At 36.1% G+C, this 11,932-nt stretch overlaps 1 protein-coding gene across 1 annotated transcript in view; it reads right to left on the bottom strand.

Moving 5' to 3' along the window:
• LOC107687590 (signal peptide, CUB and EGF-like domain-containing protein 3) overlaps positions 1 to 11,932 on the bottom strand; it is a gene marked incomplete at its 3' end in the record, with an annotated part of 81,709 nt that overhangs the window by 39,806 nt on the left and 29,971 nt on the right. The window contains exon 2 of the mRNA XM_016484979.1: positions 9,289 to 9,411. Within this exon, the coding sequence (XP_016340465.1) occupies positions 9,289 to 9,411 (123 nt within the window). The remainder of the gene's footprint in view (positions 1 to 9,288; positions 9,412 to 11,932) is intronic.

The raw sequence follows: 11,932 nt of genomic DNA, 5'->3' as shown, positions 1-11,932 counted from the left end.
AATGATTGCTGAAGGATCATGTGACACTGAAGACTGGAGTAATGATGCTAAAAATGTAGCTTTGATCACATGAATAAATTACATTTTAAAATATATTCAAATAGAAAGCAGTTATTTTAAATAGTAAAAATATTTCAAAATGTTACTGCTTTTGGTGCATTTTGGATCAAATAAATGCAGGCTTGGTGAGCAGAAGATAATTCTTTAAGAAACATTAAAAATCTTGCAGTTCAAAAACCTTTGACTGGTAGTGTAGGCTGATTATTCTTATAGATTGAAACGTGCATTAACCAGGATAACGAGTATGAAACATGCTCCGAGTTGCTTCAGAAAACAACAAAATAGTGCAACAACAAAAGCATGTTGCTGGAAATGGGTTTATTATTGAAAATGCAAACTGCTTGTCTGCCAGCGGGAGATGCTGTGAGAGCGGTGGAACTAACGGTTTCTCCAGTAATGGCTGTAAACAAAGCAGCTCCGCTCATGAACGCTACTTTATCAGATAAAAATGCAATCTAAACTATTCTGAAGACAGTCGGTTCCCTTCAGAGATACATTCATATAAAACACCCGCGACGCGTTTTGATTTTGAAACGTGCAGTGCTCATGTTTATCCAATTAAGTCAAACGCCACAAATAAATCAATGTATGGGAAACACTGGTAATGTATATCTAAATATCGGAATGTGTTTAAAAATCCTATCACCATTACTGAAAAAAATTATATCGCGATACATATTGATATTGAATTATTGTCCAGCCCTACAACAGACACACTCGGATATCAAAAGCGGCTGCTGGTGGGCAGATATAGACGATCAGAGTACAGCTCATCCATACAGCTCCACAAATCATCCACGGCAAAACATGAGACTCGCACTAAATGGATTGGAACAAAGCGTTCGGTTTGTGTGTGTGACGAAATGAAGCAAGAGCAATTCAGAGCTATCTGAGTATGCAACATATATATTTTCAATATTAATTACCAGAAAAGCATGCTATCATATACAAAACATATAGGCTAATGCTATAAAAACTATATATGTTCTAATATAAAATATGAAAATATTTTATCCCAAATATAACTTGGGATTTTCAATACTAATTAGTGAAAAAGCATGCTATACAGAAAATAATAGAATATTGCCAGAAAAAAACTAATATATATGGTCTAATATAACATAGGAAAATATTTTATCCCAAATTTAAATACATTTATAATATTACAAAAGATTTCTATTTCAAATAAATGCTGTTATTTTTGAAACTTCTATTCAACAACAAATAAATCTAATGTCTTACAAAAATATGAAGCAGCACGACTCTTTTTAACAATGATAACAATCAGAAATGTTTCTTGAGCAGCAAATCAGAATATTAGAATGATTTCTGAAGGATCATGTGACACTGAACTGCAGTAATGATGCTGAAAATTCAGCTTTGATCACAGGAATAAATTACACTTTAAAATAAATTCAAATAGATAACAGTTATTTTAAATTACTAAAATATTTCATAATATTACTGATTTTTTATTAAATAAATTCAGCCTTGGCGAGCAGATATTAACAAAATCTTACCAACTCCAAACTTTTGAATGCTGGTGTATATATTCATTTAAATATTAATAGATACAATTATAATCAGACAATTATATATTTGTAAATTAATTTAATAATTAATAACATTTTAACACTTATTAATATTTTAAATTTTCATATATATTCCATGTACAAATATCACATTTTATCAATCATAAAAATACATAAACATATTATACATACATACATACACACACACACACACACACACACAAACATACACATATATATATATATATATATATATATATGAGCAATATCACACAAGTAGCAGCACAAGGCCGCATGTAATCACAGCGTGCCGATATACACCCATATCGCATGGCTACGAGTGTGATATTGCGTTTATACAACAGTTCGACAGAACAAGTACGTAAATAAAAAGAGAGACAACAACGGAGTGTCTTTAAAAACCCTTTTTTAGTGCAGAACTACTTCCTTCCGCCACAGATTCAAATCTCAGTTTGATAGTTTAACAGCAAGATCCTTTACTAATTCGAAAACGTCACTTTAGAACTAGAAACGAAGGAATGTTGAGCTGCTCCATTGAAAGCTTATTGTATCACTGTATTAAAAGCTCACTGTATTATGTAGAGTATTATGAGAGAGAGATGGACTGAGTGATTGTGATTACCTGCATCTGAATGTTGTTGAAAGTAAAAAAGAACTTCCTTGTTTACAACCCTGTTTCAGTCTTTTTCAATATAAAAGTCTTTACTGTGGACTCACTCAGAAAAACAGTCTCTTGTCGCCATCTAATGGCGGAACAATGTGTAAAATCACCATCACGAACACACACACCGTTTCTCATGTTTAACCACTATAGAGACATCGGAGCCAGCGGCAAATTCCAGAAGATCTGGCCGAGGTGAGGCTGCTCTCTGTGGGTTCATGAGCGCTGAACGGCCGCTGACGCCCTGGAGCTCACATCTCCGAAAACGTCAAAGCACATTTTCAGATAGACGTTATCTTTATTAACAAACTGCACACTTGAAGTCTAAACAAGTACATTCTCGCCTAAATAACTCTTAAAACTACATTCCGTGACACAAAAACTGTTTAACTTATAAAATTATAGTGGATTCGCCATGACACTCGCTGTGAAATACTGCAAGTGGAGTGATACAAACGGTGAAACGGTTGGAGTCCCGATATCACTAATATCGCACCTCTAGAAAAGGCTCTTAGCCAATCAGATTCGAGGAGCAGAAAGAACTGTTGTATAAATATATATAATTTATAAAATTATATATAATAAAATATTTCACATTCCATTATTTAAAAAAATATATTTTATATAATATATGAAAAATAAATATTCACGGTGTAAAGATTTCACCCCAGTTCAAGCAAAATATTTACGAAAAACCAACTTAAAAAGTAGAAATGGTCAGTTATAAACACAACCAAGAGCTCTTTAACATATGACCACCCACTTTTACATATTAACACATAATCAGCATTCAAATGGACATGGAGGTTAGCCAATCACATGCAGGTCATTTACATAAGTCTTAAAGGTACAGCAGCAAAACAGGTTTGTTTCTAAAGGCCTTGAAAAAGTAAATTACGACCTTTTTGCTGATGAAACCTTGACTCTTTAAAATGCATCTTTAATTTCTTGCTAATTAATTTATTTTGCTCAATATGAGCTTCGGTGTGCCGGTAACTGCGGTGATTATAGTGAATTATGCCTTATGCTTGGATGGCGAGAGCAGCTGAATAAACATCTACAAGCCGGAGAGAGAAGTGGATGTCTGTGGACGGGGACGCAGGCCATCCCCTCTCATTTGACGCCCAATTGAGCAGTAATTACCCAGACTCCTCTGCTCTGCTTTGTAGTCGTCTGGGCTCAGTGAGTATGGAGAGAGACGCTCGCTGTCTGGAGTACAGCGCTTTATTTGTCTTTATTCCTGAATGCTTTTTATCCCACCTCCAACACAGTACAAAGTCGTTGCACTTTTGCTTTTGTATTTCGGTTCTGCACCAGCTTCACTCCATCGAATTACAAGCTATTTCACCTCGGCTAATGCATCTCCATATGAGGCCGAACGATCTACAGCACAGGCAATTTCGAGAAGTGGAGGAAAAAAGCGTTTTGCACTATTCATTATGGTCATATTGTTTACGGGTCATTCGTTTTAAGGTTGAGATGTGGAAAAAACGTTAATTCTGTATCCAAGAGACATAATAAATAGCCTATTAAGACTCAGATGATGGAGTTTACTATGTACATATAGATTGAACAATGCAAAATGAACCTGAAAACATCGAGAACTGTCTGCATGGATAGGCCTTGCTGAAAAGACCAACAATTTATGGTTAAGGTTGGTTTAGGGTTGACATAATTCAGACAACAGCATCTATCAGAGATATACTACATATAAAATGACAAATTAATTTCGATTTAATTTATTTATAATTTTATTATTGTATAATATTTGCATGCACATTTTATGATTGAGAGACAACATTTGTACATTGTCCTGCAGTGTCACAAATTAATTTTACACACCTATTGAAATTAATATTTAGGGCCGTCGATTTAACGCGTTGATCTAATTAATTAGTTATGGGAAAAAATAACACGTTAAAACACAATTAACGCACCCGGCCCTCTCCCGCCCCACCTTACATTTCATTATAGGTGTATTTTACTCAAACCGTCTGCTCTCTATAGCTCTCGTGGTACTTTGATGTCATACAACGTTCAGTCTGTGCAGCGCTGCTTCAACTCCAACACACCTATACTGTTGATTGGTGATGAATGTGATGCAGGGCAATAACTCACTGCGTGATGGAGCCTATAGAATGCAGTTATATACCCCTAAAATTCAAGAGACTGGGAGGAAAACGCACCTGTATGAGTTTTTGTCTCACATTTATATCATATAATATAGTTCAGCAATATCACACGAGCAATGAGTGAAGTATCACACGAGTGGTGTTCTTGTCCAAAACAGCACGAGTGCAAATGTGATATTGATTTTATACAGTTCAATAAGTAAGACCTTAATATTGTGTTATATTTTAGACACAATGTTGTCTGTTTTTTGCTCAATTTTGCCAAAAATTATTAAAGCCACAGCAGGACAGCTGTGCGTCTCCGAGCAAGACACAATTTCTGAATGAATCCACATTTTGAATTAATTGTGTAAAGCAATGATTCAAAGGCCAATTCATAAAGAGAGCCATTTACTTCATTCTTGAATGAATCAGCCATTTGAACAAATCAAATGAATGAATGACTCATTAAGACATTTATTAAGACAGTTTGTTTCTTAGAGTATCATTTCATGAAAAAAAAATCATATTTACATATAAAAAAAAAACATTTTTTTTGCTTTTTATTGAGAGACAAAATGGAATATTTTCACATTGAACTTGTGTAAAAATCATTAGTCACACCACAGGATAATTTAAATGAACTGCACATAAGCTAAAAGTAATAATGACCTAAAATCAAGAAATGGCGACCTTCAAATATTCTATTAAAGTATTATATAATATTCTAAAATATTGTGTGTATATATGTGTATATATATGCATCTATCTATCTATCTATCTATCTATCTATCTGTCTGTCTCTCTCTGTGTGTGTGTGTGTGTGTGTGTGTGTGTGTGTGTGTGAGAGATAAATTGTATATTGTCATTTTCATGCATTTACATGTGTGAAAAATTCATTTATCACACCCATGACAATTTAAACAAATTGCAAATAAGCTAAAAGCAAGAAGTTATTATTATTTTATAGTTATTGTTAGTTTGAATTTTGAAATTTTTTATATTATTTTATTTACATATACAGCAGTCACATGTCCGCACATATTTGGCTGAATGTATGTTCCTCATGATCTTAAAAAAACATTTGATTTAAAGCTTTATGCCTAAATGTATGAAATTATTTTGGAGATCTATAAATTGTGCCTAAATATAAATATAAATATAAATAGATATAAAGACACAAAACCCTTGCTGGTTAAGCTAGTTAAGAAGTGTGACCAGCCAAACAGGCGAACGCTGCTTTCTCAAGGCTCAGGCCTGTTATTTACCCCAAGCCCCCGTTATTTGTAGCAAATAGCTATCAAGAGTTTTGCAATAACTTTCAGAGGATTAGGATCCGGTTCTGCTGCTTGTCTTTTTGCACGTGGTGAAGTATATTTGAACAGCGATGCTCATATCTCCCCAGCACACATTTGTGTTTCCACACCATATCAAGGGCTTTACGCGACTGATCCCGGTTCAGTCAGGAGTGCCGTTTTAAAGCAGCGCAAACATTCCAGAACTCATTCACTTTCCAGTGTTTTGCCTGGGCTTAGGATGTTTGTATCCAGAAAGGATCACATTGGCTAAGTGGGTCCAAAAGCAGCATACACCTCTCCAAATACAATACTGTCTAAAAGCAACATAATGCCCCTCAAATTTAAAGCTGCAGTCCGTAAGTTTTGCCTCATTGTCGCCATCTCTGTTTGAAAACCTGGAATTGCAGCTGTGTGTGGAATTATCTAGCTTGCGTGGGTTGTGCTCCGGCACGACTCCAGCACGGATGAATCTAATGTTCTGAAGAGTATGTGTGGCAGTCAGTCACCGCACCGGTGTGGATATTTACTGTACTTCGCAATCACAGATTCTAGCCTACGTCTTGGAATATGACAGGATCCTCATATGCGATAGCCTAGCAGCCGGGACAACTTCTTTATGTTTACAGACGTGACGTAATGACGCACTTTAATCTGAAAGTGGAAGATTTACTAGTGGAGCATATATCGCCTTACTCATTCAGCAATTGCTAATAAAAACATTTATTGAATTAGCTAGTTATGGTTAGTTAAGTTTACACTACTAAAAATATTTAAGTTGAGATTATATGATCATTTTAAGTGTAAAAATTTTAAATGTACGAGATAGCATACTAACTCATAAGAGCGATTAACATGTAAAATAAAAATCTGCCAGTTCTGCTTAATTCAACTTTGCATTTCTTAATTTAATTTTGTTTTTGATGCAACTGATTACCTCAATTTTTTTTTTTTGCCAAAATTCGGGTTCACAGTGACTATAACAACCACCGTGAAGTCTTGATTTTCTAATTTGTAAAAAGCATTAAACAAATTAATTAACAGTTATTTTTCTGTTTTGTCTGTGTAGCCAGAATATGACATGCAGTTTCACAAAAACATTTTTACAGTATATATTCTATTAATCAACATTAATAATCATTATAACTATATCAGCAGCGAATAACGTTTTTTTTTAATATATTGCAGGTCTACCCTGTAATGAATTCCTGTGTTTTTTTTAACAATTTATATATTTATAATTTACCATTTATAATTTATTTCTATTTTTACTGTAGGCTTATTACATTATGCAATTGTTGTGTAAATACATGTTTGCCACCTCCGCATTAAACAGTCTGTGTAAATACACACAATGGCATATCAGATGCTTCAGTTCCTTGCTGTGTAAAGATGGCTGTTGTTGATAAAAATGTTATAGGTAACAGTCTAGAGTATTTTGATTGATTGGAGTAATGCGTTAAAATTAAATATTTGACATAAAAGACAATGAAGATACATTTAATGGTGTAATAATAAAAAAATGCTCTTATGAAGGTAAAAATGCCCCTTGAAATCGATTCCAGAAATAGAAATAGAAAAAAATAATTTCTGGCCCTGCACTGATGTGATTGGGATTGTGTTGTAATTACCAGGCCAAGTCCAAGTTATCGGTAACATGTAAGAAATGTCATGCTCTATTTCACGTCCAAAGGTTAAAGAATTGAGTCTGTCATCTTTTTAATTTTGCGTTTGAACATCTATTTCCCTTCCCTCAGGGAAATCTGAACATGAAGCCAAGGAACTGCAGAAATAAAACATGGAGAAGAACACCTTGAAGTGTCTGAACACACACAGTATTGACCAGAGTGATCTAATTATAGACTACATGGCAAAAACAACCGCAGTAATTCTGTCTGGTTTCCAAGACAATATATCTGACCATGCTCAAGATAAATATATTTGAGAAGCATAAGATATTAAGATCTTTATTTTTCTTTCTCGACTGGCAAATTGTTTTCTCATGGTTTAAACCTCAGGTTTGGCCAGATTTGGGCTTGAAAAATGAGAAACAGTTTGCCAGGGGGGTAAGATACAGTATATAAATTTAATCCAAAATTAGTCCTTTCAAGCAATTTATAAAAATCGAATTAATTACATGATATGCCATTTAACTCATTGATTTAATTGCATACGTTAATATTTAAGACAATTCATTATTGTGGTTTAACTATCTGTCTGAAGTAGACTTTTTTTGCATTATATTTAATACAAGTTTATTTTTCTTACATCTTATAATTTTTTGCAGCATTAATATGCAAAAACCAGCATCTTGTTTTTAAATCTATGCAATTTCTTTAAGTGTGCAGCTTGGAAATTTTATTTAATTTTATTATGTCTATTGCTTGTTTATAATGTCTGTTGCTGGTTTTTGCATATTAATGCTGCAAAAATTATAAGATGTAAGAAAAATAAACTTGTTTTACCTTTTAAATTAAGTTTATTTATCTCACCCCATTGGCAGATATTTTTTCTTGATTTAAGCATAAACTCACTTCATTTTGCTACATTTTTCAGAAATTCTTCTCAAGTAAATGTATCTTGATTTAAAGGATTAGTTCACTTCCGGAATAAACATTTCCTGGTCATTTACTCACCCCTATGCCATCCGAGATGATCATGTCTTTCAAAGAAATTAAGGTTTTTGAGGAAAACATGCCAGGATTTTTCTCCAAATAATGGACTTCAATGGGGATCAACAGGCTGAAGGTTTCCCTCAAAAACCTTAATTTTATTTTTCGACCTGAAGATGACATGGGGGTGAGTAAATTATCAGGAATTGTTTACTCTGGAAGTGAACTAATCCTTTAAGAATATTTAACGGTTTTGTGCTTGGGGAAACGGCGTGTCATATTCTGGCTATACAGACAAACATGCCTAGTCTAGCGCATGTTATGCAAAAACTCCCGTTATAATCACTGAAGCTACAAAATTAATCTCTTAATACTTACATCTCTTCTGCACTTCATTGTTTAGGATGAGAATTCGCAAGCGCACATTTTCAGCGCTGACTAATCTAAACGCCTCTGATTGGCCATCGCGTTAACAAGCTCAACAGAAACGTGTGTGATTGGTTAGAAGGCTCAACGCTGTATAAAACAACGCGTAAAAAAGCAATCTGATGCAACAGACTCTGATCTAAATGTAATTCCACAAACTGACACTTTTCACATTTCATTTTTATCGCAACAGCCATAATTTAGTGTAATTATGCAGGGGCAATTTTTGCCCCTTTATCTTAAATTTGTGGGGAATTTTTGTTCAAGCCCTTGTTAATTTCCGACCACGAATTTAGCATTAGACCTTAAATTTTGATGCTAGATTCACTGGTTTTATGTAGAATTGTTCTATAGTCTACAGTATTTAATGCAATTACATCAGAAAAAAATGTAATTAATTTACAGAAAAATTAAGAGTAATCCCTTACTTTTTCAAGAGAAAAGTAATTAATTTACTTGGTAATGCATTACACCCAACACTGCTTCTAAATATATAGAATCAAGTGCTTGTATTCTGACCTCATTTGTTCTGCATGTTTTTGCATCTTCATCTTAGTAAGCGTTGCTCACCTTCACAGTGCTTCCCGTCACCTTTGTATCCTGATTTGCAGATGCATTTGTATGACTTGAGGGTGTTCTGACAGATGGCATCCATACTGCAGCTGTCCAGGGCCTCGGCACACTCGTCCACATCTGCTGAGAGGAAGGAAATCAAGAGGCTTTGAGTCGCTATTTGGAGAAAAAAACGACATGTTTTCGCCTTGGGCGAGTAAATCGAAACAGTCAAGCGAAAAGCTGCTGATCCAGCATGGCAGAGCAAATTCATTTCACAATTCCACTGAAAATCTGCTCAGAGGAGGAGAGACGACAAACGGGCAGAACTGATCTCAGTTCAGACGTGATTGTGAGGCCTTCAGCATCTCATATTGCTGTGACCTCTGGGACCGAAGACAAACTCCTTCAGCAGCGCTCTGGCATTTCCTGCAGTCGAACTGCTGCTGCTGCTGCGTATTGCCTTAGCCTGACAACAAAAACACATTCTGTCCTGATAAAGGTCAATGAGGTTGTCATGGTTACTCTAACAAAAGACCATCTTTTAATACTCTTCTTGTTCAGGAAGTATAAGAATCTAGTTTGAAGTCCATCATGGATTAAATGAGTTAATGTTAATGAAAAACTCAACAGCATGATGCTAGGTTGATGTGGGTGGTTGCTAAGGTGTTTTGAATGGTTGCCAGGGTGTTGCTATACAAATGTTAAGGTGTTTTGGGTGGTAGGCCAGGTGTTGCTGTGCAGTTGCTAAGATGCTTGGAGTGATTGCCAGGGTGTTGCTATGCAGTTTTTGAGATGCTTTGAATGGTTGCCAGGGTGTTGCTATACAGTTGCTAAGGTGTTTAGAGTGGTTGCCAGGGAGCTACTAAAGTGTTTTGAGTGGTTACCAGTGTGTTGTTATGCAATTGTTAAGGTGTTTTGGGTGGTTGGCCAGGTGATGCTATATAGTTGCTACAATGCTTTGAGTGGTTGCCAGGGTGTTGCTATGCATTTGCTAACATGTTTTGAGTGGTTGCCAGGATGTTGCTATGTAGGGTATTATTATGCGTTTTTGTTGGTTACCAGATCATTTCCATGCAGTTGTGGATGGTTGACAAGGTGTTACTTTGCATTTGCTAAGGTGTTCTGAGTGGTTTCCAGGCTGTTGCTATGCAGTTGTTATGGATTTTCTGGGTGATTGCCAGGGCATGGTTATGCAGTTGTTAAGGTGTTCTGGCTGGTTGCCAGGGCATTACTATGCAGTTTCTAAGGTGTTTTGAGGGGTTGCCAAGGTGTTCTGGATAGTTGCCAGGGTGTTGCTATACAGTTGCTAAGATGTTTTAAATGGTTTCCAGGGCACTGCAAAGGTGTTTTGAGTGGTTGGCAGGGAGTTGCTATGCAGTTGCTAAGGTGTTCAGAGTGGTTGAGTTTTTTTTACCTAACCCAGAGTGTTTCCATGCCCTTATTACGGTGTTTTGGATGTTTGCCAGGGTGTTACTATAGATCTGCCTAGCCTAGGTGGTCTTTGTGGTTTCCAGGGCGTTGCTATGCAATTGCTAAGCTGTTTTAAGCATTTGCCAGGGCATTGTTATGCAGTTGTTAAGGTATTCTGAGTGGTTGCCAGGGCATTGCTATGCAGTTGTTAAGGTATTCTGAGTGGTTGCCAGGGCATTGCTATGCATTTGCTTAGGATCTTCTGAGTGGTATCAGGGTTGCTAGTGTGTTCTGGGTGGTTTCTTACAGGCCAAAGTCAAACCGCCCAGCCATAAATCAAATTATGCAGTAAATTCTGATAGCTCTTTGGCAATTATGTGTTGAACATGAGGGTGTGTTGTGCAAAATCAAAATAACTACAAAACTGTTTGGCTTCGGCTGTAAGAAAAAATAAGTGATTCCACACGGTTTGAACAGTCAAATCTGTCTTCACAGTACAGTTCTGTCTCACTGCTGTGGGGAAACAGATGCCCATCAAAGCAGGAGACTAAAGCTTATTACAGGGTTAGAGCTCCAACAATCCCGAGCCAGTTTCCACAGAGTCACCTCAAAGCTGCTGGTAAGAAACGACAACCATTTCATTTAAACACTTGTCAGCCAACACTCAAACCAACATCTAATCAAGATGATACCTTAGTTTTCACTCCAGAATCCACAGACGTCCTTCATGTTTTCATTACAAATGCGGGAATCTCTCTGCTGATGCTGCAGGAAAGCAGTGGACATTCTTTATGGTGGCATTAGTCATTAATTACTCACATGCTGTTTACAGTACAACGCTTTTAGGAGTTCAGTACGGCACCTAGAATGCTTGTTCATTACTGAAGTGTCTCCCCACTGCGGAGAAAAGAAGACGAATTGGTCCTTTTCCTTAAGAGCCCTAATATTGTAAAACACACCATTCATCAGATCTCACGCTGAGGCCAGTGAAATCAAGGAAAATGATGCATTCAACAACATTTATGTATGGCGCAAATCACAAAATTCTACTGACCTTAATGTATATCGATCACTTCTCTCTTCATTCTCTGCTAATGCCTCCACTCTTGGAGAGGTGAGGTGTCCAAGTCGCAACATCTAGCTACTGGGGTGCCTCAGGGCTCATTACTTGGACCACTTCTCTTCTCTGTCTACATGGAATCACTAGGTCATTCAGAAACATGACTTTTCTTATCACTGCTATGCTGAT

This window comes from Sinocyclocheilus anshuiensis, unplaced genomic scaffold (assembly GCF_001515605.1).
Source record: "Sinocyclocheilus anshuiensis isolate Anshui unplaced genomic scaffold, SAMN03320099.WGS_v1.1 scaffold2067, whole genome shotgun sequence".
Taxonomy (NCBI): Eukaryota; Metazoa; Chordata; class Actinopteri; order Cypriniformes; family Cyprinidae; genus Sinocyclocheilus; species Sinocyclocheilus anshuiensis.
The sequence above is the reverse complement of the archived record's forward strand: the minus strand, read 5'-3'. Positions and strand labels throughout refer to the sequence as shown.